The sequence below is a fragment of the Fulmarus glacialis genome, unplaced genomic scaffold (assembly GCF_000690835.1).
Source record: "Fulmarus glacialis isolate BGI_N327 unplaced genomic scaffold, ASM69083v1 scaffold44357, whole genome shotgun sequence".
NCBI classification, from domain to species: Eukaryota; Metazoa; Chordata; class Aves; order Procellariiformes; family Procellariidae; genus Fulmarus; species Fulmarus glacialis.
Genome location: NW_009224682.1, coordinates 17,149 through 32,822, shown reverse-complemented (window position 1 = coordinate 32,822; position 15,674 = coordinate 17,149). Strand labels below are relative to the sequence as shown.

Below are 15,674 nucleotides of genomic sequence, written 5' to 3'. Positions count from 1 at the left end.
ACAGAAGCCTGCGAGATTACACATAGTCTTAGTATTGCTGCATTGATGAAAGCACAGGAACTGTCTACCTGTTCCTAGAATTACTCTATTACTCGAGTTTTAAGAACAGGCCTCACAGCTAAGGGAAAACTCATTTTCAGACTTTTAAGTGAAGCAATGGTGATTTCTCCCAGTTAGAGATTGATCTAGTCCAGTTTCAAAGAATGTATTTGTTTAGATCCTAGCACTTTACATCCTATCACACCACTTTGCAGCATTGCCTGCTGCAAAGCACACCTAACATTTCCCTGCTCCAGTATGTCTGGCTCTTCCCCATGCATTTCTTTAGCAAGTGACCAGACTACTAATGTGAACTGCCTACGTCTCACCTCCTGGTCATCTTAGCTTTTCCCCCCAAAATACCCTTTATATTACTCAATATATTCCAAAATATTCTCCTGTCATCTCTTCTTCACTTAATGGAACTTGACTTAATGCTTGTAATTGCTCTTTACTGGCATCCAGAATAAAATACTTATCTAAACCAGAGCCTCCAGGCTGAAAAAGCTTCAGGTTTTGTACTCATGTCTTACCAGTGTCCCAGAAGAAGGGAATCACAATCTTCTCTGAAGTTTAGTTTTTAGATTGTAAACTCTTATGGGGGACAAGATCTCAATTCTGAACCTAACAAATAGATGACACTCCTTAAATTCAGGAGGCTTTCAAAGACTTCCGCATGAGATGAAAAGTAATCCTGTTTTACCTTTTGTTGGTGTTGAAGCCTCTCTTCTTCTAATATGTGGGTTAGCTTAGCATTGTCATCCAAAGCCTTCAAAAGCTGTTGATCAGGAGCAGAATTTTGCAGAAGCAACTGACTTTGCCTTTTCATCTTGTTTTGTTCAATAAACATCTGCCAAAACAAAACCCACCCCAACAAAAACAATAGTTAAGCACAGTCTAATGCTATCCTGGGAAAAATGGCAATTGGAAAGAAAATGAAGAAATTAATATCATGTTAATATGGTAGGTATAGTGAGGAAGAAGGTGAGAAGGAAGGGGAAAGGAAGTTTGAGAGTAAAATTTACAAGGGCTAAGCTCACACTGAAAGGAACCAGGTGTCTGCTGAGAGAACTACCCCCTGCTACACCTCAATTACCCACAGGTTGGCAGCATTCAGAATTTAAATGCATCTCCGAATTTTGTTTCCTGGAAATGGGAGCAATCTGATCCCTATTCTGGCAGCTCTGGAGAGATTAAAAGAACTCTAGGTGGAGGAAAAAATGTCTATGAATTCACAGGCTACCTCCTCAAACACATCTGCAAGCCTCGACGTAAAGCCCACTTATTTGAGGGTTACCTGGGTATGTGAATGATGGAGAGTCTTCGGAAAATGAATTTCAGTCCATGTTTGTGTAATTATGTATGCACTTGCCCCCGGAAAAGGCATTTCAGGGCAATTTCAGCCTTTTAGTTCTGATCCTTGTGTTCTTTCCTCTTCCCCATTTTTCATGTGGGGAATGGATACATTACGGGGAAAAAAAAAAAATTTAAATAGTCTAGAGACTTGACACTGATAAAAATGTCACACATTTCTCTAGGCTTCACCTACGAGGTGCGGAGGCTGTCAGCACATTCAGTTTTCCATAAGAGAGATCTGCTCCTTCCAGGGTGTTTAGGAACCCAGGAAAAAAAAAATTGCTTCCTGCCAAAAAAGATTCCTTGTGAATTTATTCTGCATCTTGACATCTCCTTCAGGTAGACAATTGCCCCTCAGCCAACAGGGGCTTCCACTCTTGACAAACTCAGCTGTGCCTATTCTTTCAGAAGAAATAGGGATTGGGTCATGCTGAGGTTTCAGACGAGTGTGCACAGGTCAGCAAATCATGCCACTTACGGCAGGAGAACAGAGAACAGCCTGAGAATGCAGACACTCCCTCAGACAGTAAAAACACTGTTGTATAGCACAGCAAAAGCAAGAAGATATTTTAAGAATAAAGTATTAGAAATACAAAAATTCCATGAGATCTTTTCAGATTCCCATACTATTTATTCACAAACCAAAATTACAGATACAACATATGGTTTCTTCCCGTCCGGTGCTACTGCAATGCTATGTGATTTTTTTTTTTTTTAAATACAATTGGATTTTAAAGAAATATCAGCTCATGCAGATTCGTGGCAAGCATTCCACCCAGAGCTCTGCACAGACGCTTCAACGGAGTCTTCTTAGCAAGCAACTCTCTCTCTAGCTGTACATACAGACTGAGAAGCTGCTGACTGTGCTGAACTTTTAACTCACAATGCAGCCTGCTTGACTCTGCGTGCCAAGAAGAGTCAATTGATGCGGCCTTAATGCTAATAAAACCTACAATGAACACTTCATTGGGCAAAGCTGTGCCATGGGGGTAGGCAATAAAGGACTGGAAGTATTCGGTGAAGAGGAAACGACGAATACAGGCTCTAGTACTATACTTCATTATAAAACAAACAAAAACAAATTTATGACAATACACAGGCCACTGTGGCGTGGTGCAAATGTGCACTGGACATCAGTTCCCTGTCCCAAAATTCTGCCAGTCAAACCAATTATGCTTGCATTACCTTACACTAGTAGGGCTGTGGCAAAAACAATTCAAAGGCAAGAGAAGTTCAGAATCAAAGCTACCCACCCCAACCTGTAAAGGTTTACCTTTGTATCACAACTCATCTATTTGATTAACATTTTATCTTCTTAAAAGAAACAGCATCTTTCAAACATCATACTTTAGAAAGGCCTCTAAATCACTGCTAAAGAACTCAACACTGTCTCAAAGCCTCCTGCTTTCCTGTTAAGTCAGTCAAAAGTTATTTAACCCTGACAGAAATAACATCTTTCTAGAAGCCACCTTTAGCAAACATCGTCGTTTACCTACTGTGAACTTTCAAAGCAAAGTGAAAACTTGGGTTTCATTTTTTTTGAAACTGAATAATAGTTTGAGGTGGTAATTCCAGATTTTTGTTCCCTGAGCTTCTGCCACTAAAACCAACAGAACAGAGTTGTTCCAGCCTAAGGGAGCAGAAAGCTGCCAAGACAAGAAGAAATCAAGTAGAGCAACTTAATTTCTTCAACTTGAGCAGATATTTCACCAAATGTAGAAAATTCATATTCACTTTCTTTCATGCTCCTCTGCAACAAAATAAAAAAAAAATCCTCCTGAAGAACTGGGTGAAAACCTTTTCATTCATAATTTTTCACATGAAGTCCTGCTTTTTCAATTAACTTTATAAATTGCTTTCATGACATTGCAAATACGTTCCTGCTTACAATATATGCTGCAATCAGATACATGGAAATTGATTTCTCATGGGGAGCCCCATGCATTTCAGAAGTTACTTACACACATGTCCTTGATGTACTGGCATATTCCAAACGGAAGAGACAAAACTAGACAAGATGGCAGATATAGCAGAAAGAGAGCTGGTGATGAACTGATGGCAAGTTTCTGAGAGGTCGCTCTATGTGTTTGACATGGGACAAAAAAGAACCTTAGAAATTAATTCTAGTTTAAAATTAAAACAATCAGCAGGGCAGAAACCTGACTGCCTGCACATGCCTGAATATTAATTGAAGTGACTGCTGAAAGGGCAAAACAGCTACTAACAGGATTATTTGGACTAGGTGGAATTTAACCAATTGATGGATTAGTTCCGACTTTGCCACCTGCTAGACAATTATCTGCAAAGTACCCCACTCAATGCTAGAAACATAAGTCGATGTTGGAGGAATCTACTGAAACCATGACTGCAACTAAAAGCAGATCACAAAGCACCATAGTTTGTTTACACCTATCATTTTAATTTTAAAAATCTCCAAATGTTGTGCAAACCAGCTACGTATCTTTCCCCCCGAGTTTACAAACAGAAGCTCCAAAGTGCAGGAAATCTGGGACTTGGCCACTTTCCATCAGCAGAGGTTGCACAAGAATTGGGGAGGGGAAAAGAGAAGGGGGTGAAATCCTGAAAATAACAGAAGTTTTTCCCTTGACCTTAATGGGGCCACACCTCATTCTCGGACCCTTGCTCTAACCATTACCCTACAGAGCATTCGCTGCAGCTGTTTTTTGTTTACACCAGAGCTGAAAAAGGAATTCTTCCTCATTAAAAAAGTTAGAAAGCAATGCTGTTAGTGTCAAGTCCCTGGGAACTTCGATCCTCATTCAAGTAGCGTTCAGGGTATAACTGGATGCTTTCCAACTAACTCCTCTCCCAGGAGCAAAATGAGGCCAAAGAAAATGCTTTAATATCCATATGTTGCTGCATTTCCATCTATACCTCCTTTGGGTACTCACTATGTGGAATAACTTTTTTGTCTTAGCTACAGTTCGGAGGGAGAAGAATGTCTCAATGCAGCACCACTGTTATAATAAGGTAATCATTGGTTGCATAAAGTAAAATAAAAATCAGTGGCAAATGCTACCCACTATGAATAGAATAACAAAACGTACGTAGCAAGGCAGAGTCAAACTTCAGAAGTCTCAAACAGAAAAAAGAAGATCAGTCAACTGAGCAATTGGCCCTGAATCCTTGGCAGCTCTGCTCCATACACTCCACATCCTAGTGAGAAATCAGTAAGTCATCCTTATGGAGTGGCAAACCACTCATTTACATTTGTTATAGTTTACAGGAGCTGATGTCTTTTGCATTATGTGTACCCTGAAACCTTATAGTCTTGTGTTCAGACCTGAATTAAGTCCCAAGAGAGGTAGAGTCAAGATACTTTTATCTCCCCAAAAGAACAGGCTGTCTGAAGGATTTTATGTGAGCGGGGGACAGAGTGATCTTGTCTGATTACGGCTTGACAGGGCACTAAGCGGCTCTAAATTCAGGAGATACTCAGTTTAAAATATAAATCCAGGTGTGGGTTTTAGTTCAATGGCTAATCGGGAAAAAAAAAAATATATATACTCTTAACTGTGTAACTGCTTAACTGTACTGTATTATCAAGGACACCTGGGCTTGTGAGCTTCACTGCATATAAATATTACAGCAGAAAACAATGGCTAGTGGGTTTTTTTGATACAAGAGTTGATAAACACATCTTATTAAAACACATTAAGAAACACACCCATAGTTTGGACATTGACCTAGAAATGCTCTCTCTACACTCAGGCGCAATGCTGCACATCAAGCAATGATATCAGCCTCATATGAGTCACAAATCCTTTGTGGTTTAGTGGGTTCACAGGTGTCTGAAGTGCTACTCAGGAAAAAAGCTACAACAAATAAATGGTATCTGCAGTTAGAACACAATCCAGAAAACTTACTTCAGCACAAGCTTTATTTTAAGTGCATGTGGCATTACTCTGATCTGAAAATTTTGTATCTGGTGCTTATATTCTTCTCCACCTGGGAGCTGCCTCTGTGGAAAGTAACTGTCACGGGATGTCAGACAGAAAATTACCCAAACAGCTAATATCAAGGGCATGGAGGGCACAGGACAAGACTTCTTTTAATAAAATAAAATAAAAATTAAAAAAAAAAAAAAAAACAACCAAAAAAACCCACGCAACGTTAAGTATGGAAAACCAGAGTGATGCATTTCTGGCAACATGTTGTGACCTTCATAGACTTCGTCTTTCAGAGGAGCCAAAGACTAACCCTAGCTAGATTTTCAAACTGCCACAAAAAACTGAGCAACACAATCATGAAAAAGACATATGCATAGTAATGGACAGCCAACAGTCACTCCCTACTCTCCAGATGATTCATAATATTTTATGGTTAATAGTTTTTGTTAAGATCTGCATCAATTTTAGACTAATAAAGATACAATACAGTTGCTTTAGTTATTTGGCTAATTGCCAGACAACTTCTGAAGGGAGTATTTCTAAAGAGCTACAAGATGTAGCATTAGCCAGTTTTGTAGCTCAAGAGGTCTAATTTACTCAGAATGGGGGAACTGGAGTAGGTGAGTTAACCCTATTTCTTGTCCATCATTTGCTTCTCACCACAGAGGTGCCTGGAGCATGTATTTTGAGTGTGAGAAAACTGAATCCCCATCAGCACTGTGCCTTCCTTAAAAACACAGTATTATTTATTTTAACAGCCTGTTCTGTACAAAAGGGTTTGTCAAACTACAGCACTCATTCTTTGTTTATAAGGCATAACTGCTCAAGGCCCAAAATAAAGGGGGGGAAAAAAACCCCTCTATTGTTACTTATTTCTTCGTTTCTTGCAGTTAACAGTTTTCTTTTTGTCATGGTAGAAGTATAGTGATACATTCTATAAAGCTCAGTCTTACAGCATTTAGACAGCATCTAATATATTCAGAAATAGATCAGATACCACATGAAAAAGGAGGAAACCTCTTCACTTTTTTTCCCAGGAGATTAATTGCCTGAACAAAAAAGAGAAAGGGGGGGGGAAACAAAGAGAGAGAGACCAAGGAGATGGTTTCCTAGAGCATACGTCTGTTACCATTTCACAAGCCTGTTATTGGGAAAATCTTGATGAAACATATTAGTGTTGCATCATGCTTCAAAAGTGGTAACATTCAAGTTCAGGAGAATCCAAATACTAACCACTTATCATGTCTCTTTAATTATTATTTCCAGTTCAGTCAGCTGGACTGCAAATTAATTACCTTCAGATACCAGTTTCTGTTGAACTGTCCTTGGTAATGCACAAAGTGTGGTACCTGTAAGCACAGAGTTGCTCTGTGAGTGCTGGTTTTGCAGTATCCACTCACAGATCTAGCACGTTAATGCAAAAGTCCTCACAAATTAACCCAAAAGGTCACAAATACATCTGAGGAAGAGTTCTTTGGGAGCTCGTGCCATCAAGATAACCAAATCCATTGCACACAACCTCATGAGTAGTGCAGACATCTGTTAAGAATTACAATAGTTTTTCCTAAGTCTTGTAAAATGATAGCCACCTTTTATCTTTCAATAAGGAAAGATTCAGTCCAGATTAAGTAATGACAGCTGTGCACTGGCCCAGGTACGGGATGGTGGCATTTTGAGGTAAACAAGTTAAATGCAAACATGTTGTGTAATAGTTACTCAGAAACACAGACATAGGTATAGTATGCTGTTTTAATGCATCCATAAGTATTGAGAATTGGAGGGGAAAGTCAAGGAAAAGATGAACGGTGCACATTACAGATTCACTTTATTTTTTTAATCCATCTGGATCACAGTTCCTTTGAACGCAGCCTTTCGACCTCTCAAACTGCAAACTATTTTACAGATAACCATAAACATTTGAGAAACCCTTCATTTTTTTCCAGTTGTGTGTTTTGAGAAAAAGCCTACGCTAGCCTCAAAAGTGAGAGGAACCCCAACAAACCTGCTCAGCAGTTTGACACTTCATTTCTATTTATCCAAGATACAGAGGACAGAAAACAACAGCTCAATGCTAACTTTGAGAGCACACTTGCCTCTTTTCTGGGAGGTTTCCGGAGTAACTTTAGGTGCAAGGGTTGTCTCCATGCCAGCACACACGACAGTAATAAACTGTTCACTTTACAAAATATTGTTGCAAGGCAGGATGTATGCTTAATAAACCATTTATGCCAGATTATTTTGTTAAACTCCTGGGATTTTTACATCACTAAGACTTTCAATTTACATCTCTCACTGTGTTCCTCCCCTTTTGGCTTGCTTTGGCTGTATGTGTTGTGTTTTACTCATCTTTGTGGAAGAGTGCTTTTCAGGGCTAGCCTCTATATTATTGCGATGGCCTTCAAGATGCTTTCTGTCTTCCTTTGTTTTCTTATAAACTGCTCCACAAAGAGCTGAGAGATCTTAGTGTCTCTTAAAACATGACACTAGAATTCTGGTTAAGCTTGCCAAGATTCCTGTGTTAACAACCCTGTTTTATTCAGGTAGGCACAGATTTTTCCATGCCCCCGCCCCTTACACACTCTATTTATTTAGTTCTTTTATGCAGATTCCTGTACCTTTCACAATGGATTGTGACTCACTTCAAACCCTCTTTCTTCTTCCTTCCCCCTCTCCACACCATGGCTGACAATATTTACTCAGTTTCTGTAGAACCTCTAAAGAGCATGAATTCTAATGTTTGAAGTTGGATCATTTTTGATTAATTAAATATATATTATGGTGGTGCCAGCAGCATGACTATAATTAAAGCTGTATTGAATTTTTTTTTTAATCAAAAGCTCTGATTTTCAAGTGTTCGCTCACTCCTATATGCGCTTGCTCCCTCCCTCTCTCGCTCCTTGTCTTTCCTCCCCCCCCATCTGTTGTTCGCTTCTGCACACACGCTCACCCACCCATTATCTCTCACACCTGCACTCCCAATTGCTCACGTTCTGTGGCAAATCCTCCTTGCTTGTCAGAAGGGCAGGACGCAAAGGGCATCCCTTCGAAAAGCAGCCCGCACCAGTCGCTCATCTGGTCTCCTCCCACCGCAGCTGCAATGCAGCCCCAGCAGGGCAAAGCTAAAAGATGAAGCCATGCTATGGAGAAAGGGGTTCATCTGAATACATGGGCCAACTGCCCCAGTCAAGGCAAGCTTCAGATACCTCAGCTCCTTAGAAAGACAACAAGCCCACCACCAAACAAGCCCCTCCACAGGCAATAAGCCCATATTTCAGTGAACTAAAAGACACATCTGGGCTGTTTGAGATGTCGCCAATAGTAATACGAAACACTAAGATGTGCCATTTTAAATTCTACGCAGTGCTGCGGTGAGACCCATGTTACTCGGAGCCCATTTCCTTTCTCAAAGTGCTCCAAACAAGTCAAGCACAAAGCACTGAACATATGGTGTTGCCCTTTCCTCAAACATATTCCTTCTCTCAACACTGCACAGCTTATCACCACAACCAACCGTTGTGGCTTCTGCAAAACTCAAGCAAAAATCCAGCAAGATTTTTGTTTTTTCAAGAAATATTTTATAGGGACAGAGAAAACATGTGGCTGATGAAAGAAAGAGAAAGCAGCAAATCCCTGCACATCCTTAGTGTAATCCAACCAGCTCCTGTAAGCACATCCTAGAAACCTCAGCTCCCAAAACACAGCTGCAACCTTGCATGATCCATGCCAGAGGATGCTCTTACGACCTCACCCGAGCATAAAGCTTTGCTGTTGTGGATGAAGTTGTGGGCCAGAGCCTGTGTCTCTAATGTCTCGGGTCACTCAAGGGACACCATCAGTGTGAAACCAGACCAACGATAATAGATTTTAAAAGTAATTTGAAATGCTACTAGTTCCCCAAACACAAACGAGCAATGCCTTTGTTGTCACACGCTCCTGTATTTTAAAAAACCTTCCAAAAATCTTTCTGAATAGCATGGTATGAAAGGAAGAGAAGTAGGTACACAAAGGAAAGACTAATGCAGGCCTGAAGCTCACTGTTGTAATGACTCCATTTTGGACTGGAGAACTTCATGGAATGAAAAGCCTCAACTAAAGAGCTACGTTCTCAATCTGTAACAACAGGGGCCCATATTTTCAGAAGAAACAGCATAATATAATGACAAAAAACAAGCAAGAAGTACTTGTTTGCAAATAATTAGCAATTCTTTGGCACTGTACTTAGCAGCTTGCCTGTCAGTTTGTTATTCAAATACAAAAAGTACTTTAAATATCCTCTTTCGAAATGTATAGCTGTCTGAATATTACAGTTATGAATCTAAACAGAAGCAACATTCTGGGCCCAGAGTATCAGATTATACTCTCTTATGATCTGAAAACCAGCTTAACTGCGCATTTATAAATTACTCATTTCTGAAAGATGTAAGACCTTTACTTACAATCTTCTGTTGTCAGTTAATGAACAGAAGCACATAATTGTTCTGTACTTCAGAAGATAAGGCAAAGCAACAGTATGAGATGCAATGTAGATACTTTAATAATGCATGCTAAATGAACATGCTTAACATTCTTAGAAATTTGCTTTCTGAAAAAAACAGCGCTGCAGATATTACAGTCAACAAACACTGCGAATAAAACAATAATGCCTGCACTGTCTCAGGAGCTTTAAAAAAAAAAATAGTGCATTATAAATATAGCTATCATAAAAGTATGGGTAAGAACAAATCCAGGTATCCTCAAATTTAAAAATAGTTGCAAGAAGGTAACATTTTATAGCACATTCTGGTAACAGTCTTGAAAAAATCGAAATGAATACCTAATAAACATAGGCAATATTTCATTTAACAGCTTTAGGTCACTAATAAATGTCTCCATCTTTAATAAATGTGAATGGAATTCACAGATCTCATTTTTATTTCTGAAAAACCACAGTGAGCCTTGATCAAAATGTAAATGGCCCAATGGCACTGAAGCCATGGCAAAGGGAGGTGTCCTCTGCTCAGCAGAGGAATTTGGGCTCCATCCCACAAAACTCTGTAAAAGCGGGGTTTGGAGGAGGCTGCCAGCGCAGTCTCTTTGATTTCAGAAATCACTCCTCTTGAGTGACTTCTCTCCCACATCTCTTCACTCTAATAGCATCCTGAAAAGTCCATCTCTATACTTAAAATTTGGAAGTTAACAGGACATTTTAATAATTAGTAAATTATTTTCATTTCTGTCATTTCTTATTCATTTGGGGAGAAAATGTGTCAGCTGCTTTAGCTTTGCCTGAAGTACAGTTAGATTTTCAACACGTGGCAGAGATACTGACGACAATAGGCAGGAGACTGCAGATATGTGTATATATACAAGCTATTTAAATTTAAATTTATTTCAATTACAAGCTGACTCATCGAATGATTAAAGCTTCAGTAGTGGAACTGATAAGCAGTAGTTTATCTAAAGCCAGGTTACACCATATACCTGTACGAATGAAAGAGAATCTGTCAAAGCTTAATACACTTGAATTTGCAAATACCTTTCTCCTTTAGGGTGAGCACCCAACCCTGTTACCTAAATGCAAATTTTCCTATTAACAGAAAGAGAAATTGATCTGACCTAGAAGTTATTAGGTTTCTGCCAAGTTAGCTGCTTCAATAGGTTTCCCAAAGGGTCAACAGGGTGACCTTGCAAAGGAAAGAACAGTAAGGTGGAATGAGGAGAAAGAGAACCAGTGTCCTTGGCCCAGGTGCCCTGAAGTTCTCCAACCTTTGTACATGGCACCGAGAGAGCGAGCTCTCAGGCACGAGAGAATGAGTGCAAGCAACATCTGGGTCTACTTCCTCACCCCTAGCTTCCAGATTTTCAAATTTGTTTACAGTTTATCTCAACCTCCCAAAAAACTGTTTCATTTAAAATGTTGCTATATGATTCTGTTCATATCCAAAACACTCAAATACCAGCAAAACCCCACAAGATTAACAGAACACAGTAAGCGTATTCACTGTTTTCTATACAGGCTCAAAATGTATATATGTCTTTGCTTACAATCACTGACAATGCAGTTAGATGCACGAGAGTTACGAACTACTTTTTTTGAGAGAGAGAGAGAGAGAGAAACAGCAGCAGCAAAGACAAAAAGCAAAAGAGCTCTCTTATTCAGACAAAGCTAACTTCCTGAACGCTAAATATCTGCATGCTGGCAGCCATGGTTTCAAAATCTTAAAATCCACTTCATATCAGATGTTTCCCTTATTTACAATATTTCAATACTGATGACTCATGTAATTTTGATATATAATGGTTTTCTTTAAAGCTGACCTCCCTGAAAAATGATTACCTAGGAAGCCCAACTTTTATTAAAGAAAATATTGAGGCATGGCTTGGGATAGAAAAGTTTAAAAATATAACCCAAGTGCAGATTTCTCAAAATCCAGAGTGCAAACGGAAAAAGCACATCAGAGAAAAAACAAAACAAAAATAAACTCATTATTTTATAGGGCTTTGGTCTACCAACAGAATGAAAGAGTTTGTCAGCATTTTCCAAGGCAAACATTGCCAGTCACAAGCCATCAGAGCAACCACCAGCCACTCCATAATGCTACCTCATTTTCCTCTTTGGGCGTTTATACCTTTTCTAGAAAATGGAAACAATTTTTTTCAGCTTGACTGCTCCCTGCAGTACATTATTCAAAAGGCGTATGTTAAATAGCAGCCAAACTTGCACAAACCTCAACTAAGATTGTATTTTACAATGCTTTTTTTGTGAATTCACATATTTTTCAGGAAAAACACAGTGTTTCAAATTGTATCACTACTATCACTAATCCTTCCCAGATCCAACCACTACATATACCACATTGAAATGTTGTGGCTGACTAAGCCCATTATAAATTTAAAGCCCCCCTAGAGTGCATGGATAATTCTGAAGTGCTTTATAAATGCTGTTGAAATAGTAAACCCATTTTATGGATAAAGCACAGATGTTAGCTAAGTAGTATGTGGAGATTCAAAGACATCTTTTGTACATGAGCTGGAAATTGAAATCAAGTCATCTAAGCTGGTAGTTTTTTGCCCAGTTGCAATGTCTTCATTTTACAAGATCCCTTTTTCTAGATTACTCACCTCTTGTGCAAACGACTCTGCTTTCTTCCGCAGGTTCTTTTCCAGTTCAAAGTTTACATGAAGCTCTTCATACTCCTCTACTGCCAGCACAGACACTGTTTATATGAATAAAACAAGATCAGAAGTAGAAGTGGAATGGATCAAAATAAGAAGAAAGTACCAATTGATTTACCCAGATAAGCCACTATTCCTCAGTACCATGAATCCTTGAAGGAAGGTATAACCTAGTTTTACATTTCCATATACAGTCTGCTTTGCACTATTTGTCCTGTTTGCTCTAAACCTCACTATATATATGCACAACTATTGATCTTCTGAATAGACTAATACTCCTCCTGCCCAGACTCAAAATCTCCAGTAACGGGCATCATGTAGCACAGATCGTATTTTGCCTCTTTGGGTGTAAGCAACCAAAGCCTCAAGAGAGCCTTGCTGAATCTATCAAAGATTACTATGTTATTTTGAAGGCACCTGTATTCGCCTACCTGATTTGAGTGAGTGTCCTGGTTTTGGCTGGGATAGAGTTAATTTTCTTCCTGGTAGCTGGTACAGTGCTGTGTTTTGGATTTAGTATGAGAAGAGTGTTGATAACACACTGATGTTTTAGTTGTTGCTAAGTAGTGCTTACATAGTCAAGGACTTTTCAGCTTCCCATGCTCTGCCAGGTGCACAAGAAGCTGGGAGGGAGCACAGCCAGGACAGCTGACCCAACTGGCCAATGGGGTATTCCATACCATATGACATCATGCTCAGTATATAAACTGGGAGGAGTCGGCCAGGGGGCAGGGTTCGCTGCTCAGGGACTGGCTGGGCATCGGTCGGCAGGTGGTGAGCCACTGCATCGTGCATCACTTGCTTTGTATATTCTATTATTATTACTACTATTTTACTTTATTTTATTTCAATTATTAAACTGTCTTTATCTCAACCCACGAGTTTTCTCACTTACTCTCCCGATTCTCTCCTTCATCCCCAGAGGCGGGGGAGTGAGCGAGCAGCTATGTGGTGTTTAGTTGCTGGCTGGGGTTAAACCACGACAGTGGTTACAGCAGAGATTTAAAGGAGCCTCAAGAAGAAAGAAGTGCAATTTTGTGTTGCCTGTATTTAAACTGTGCTCACAAAAGCGAGGCTCATATGGGTGGCTAAAGCGAACCATGGGGCATGCCTCCCCAAACCATGATGAACAGGCCTCAATCCAGGACAGCATGCATCACTTGTAAGTACTCAAGTATCATTTATTCTTAACATATCTCAGTGACCACTTGCATTCTCTTGATAAGCTTTACTGGCTGAAGATAGTTTGCAGGGTGATGACACTGGAGTTCCTTGCCTTTTTGGAGACAAGCGTTAACAGTTTTTAAAGCTACATACACTAAGTGGTACTTTAGACAGTGGGATACACATCCCAGCCCACCTGACTCTCAATGTTAACTTAAAAAAAACCGAAAAAACCACAAAAAACCCACAAAAAACTCAACAAACAACCCACACATTTAGAAAGATTTAAGACAAATTCAACAACTGTGTAATCAACACATTTCAGTGAAAGACAGTGCCACATAGACACAGAATATAATAGGTACTGAATAGATACTTTTGTAGCTCATTTCAAGCATACAGAAAAAAATAATCTTGCTTTATGTGCATTAGGACCTAGCCTGGTATAAGTCTTCCTTCCTGGAAAACAGGCAAATGTGAAACAAGGGGTTGTTCTTTTGATCATGCTTAGAAAAAAGAAAACATTTCAGAAACTTTTCACCTGCCACACTATCCCATCAAAAGCTTCTTCCAGCTGATCTGTCTAATCAACTTATCTGAAGTTTGGTTTTTTAAGAGTCTTCAAGTACTGCCTGTCATAGGCTTAAGCAATGCAGACACATGGAAGAGGTAAGAGATGAACACTTGGTGGAAGCTTACAGGATATGCCCTACTATATCTTGGCCAGGCCCGTTATCTTCCACTTCAGGAAAATGTGAAACAGCCAATGAGACTTTTAATCAAACAATTTTTAATTTTACAAGGCTAAATAAGCAACAAGTGAAAAGGGCACAGTAATCCAAGGCACTAAAATCTTTCCCCTTCCCTCTAAACTTCTTTTGGGTCAACTATTTCTCATGTGGAAGCACTCGCCTCCATCAAGCAAAAGCTTTCCTTTTCTGAGCCGTATCTCTTTCTAGACTTCCCTGCCCTCGTTTTACCTCTCATCTCTTTCCAGTAATGGAAAGTCCCTGCTTTCCTTCCATAACTTGGAAATCCCCTTTACCTCATTCCCAGCACTCTTGCCTTTTCCTCATTACCCTCTGAACATAAAACAAGTTGCTCCTAAGTCTTCAGATATTCAAAATTATTAGCTGTGTCCCAACTAAAAGGAAGGCTGAGGTAGTGATTTTGGAAAACAGCAGATTAAGGTTCAAACTCCATCTCTGGGAAGGACTGCCTTCCTGCCCTAGTTTGCCACTTGTGCCACAGAGCAAAAAGTTTTCCTATTCTCACATTCAACCTGCTATTTAACACTGTCACATTTTCCTGGAGTAGAGATAGTCTAGAATAGCCCATGTGTTTATGCAGTGCCTGCGGCAATGAGGCCAAGTGTCAGATCTGGACCAAGGTCACTGTTCTGTAACCTGTTCTTTGCACAACAACATAAAAGCTCTGAAGCTTCTGCAAAGGATGTAGAAAACTGTTAGAGAACCTGCTGAGACCACACACCTCTGTTACATTTCTCCAACAGTTTTTGCTGCTTATTAACTTCTGTTGTCAAAACAGCCTTTTCTTCTTTCACTTTATTCACCTAGAAAAGTATAAAGAACAAATAAAAAATAAGAGTATTTTAGTGGCATAAGGCATACAGCAAGACATACTGCAAGCAATATTTTGCTTTCAGTAATTCTGTTTCTTAGGTTTGGCTTGATCTTAGGGTTTCCAGTGGGATGGAAAACATTTTCACCCCAAACAGACCCCATAACAGATGGCATTAAAGGGTTGTGAACCAATCCTTCGCATGGGGCTCCCATGGCCCATTCGCATGACACGTACGAGTCACAGCTGCAAATATAACAACTTTGGAACCTTTCAGGATGAGCACTTGGTTGAAAAGTTACTAGCTTGCCCTTGACTGTTCGCGTTTTAAGATAGTCAGGCTGCTGTTTTGGTTTTTTTCCTGGGCTCTGTTTATTGTCCAAGAGCTGTCAGCTGTGTCTTTCTGAATCCAAGTGTTGCATAGACAGGAAGAGCCACTGAGTCCTGATTTGCATCAGTACATGGCTT

The 15,674-nt window shown here is 39.7% G+C and overlaps 1 protein-coding gene across 1 annotated transcript in view; it reads right to left on the bottom strand.

The window, feature by feature from the left end:
• KIAA1598 (KIAA1598 ortholog) overlaps positions 1-15,674 on the bottom strand; it is a 48,582-nt gene that overhangs the window by 22,017 nt on the left and 10,891 nt on the right. The window contains exons 5-7 of the mRNA XM_009582213.1: positions 15,117-15,198; positions 12,408-12,502; positions 743-889 (exon numbers count right to left, since the gene is read on the bottom strand). Coding sequence (XP_009580508.1) covers positions 743-889; positions 12,408-12,502; positions 15,117-15,198 — 324 coding nt within the window. The remainder of the gene's footprint in view (positions 1-742; positions 890-12,407; positions 12,503-15,116; positions 15,199-15,674) is intronic.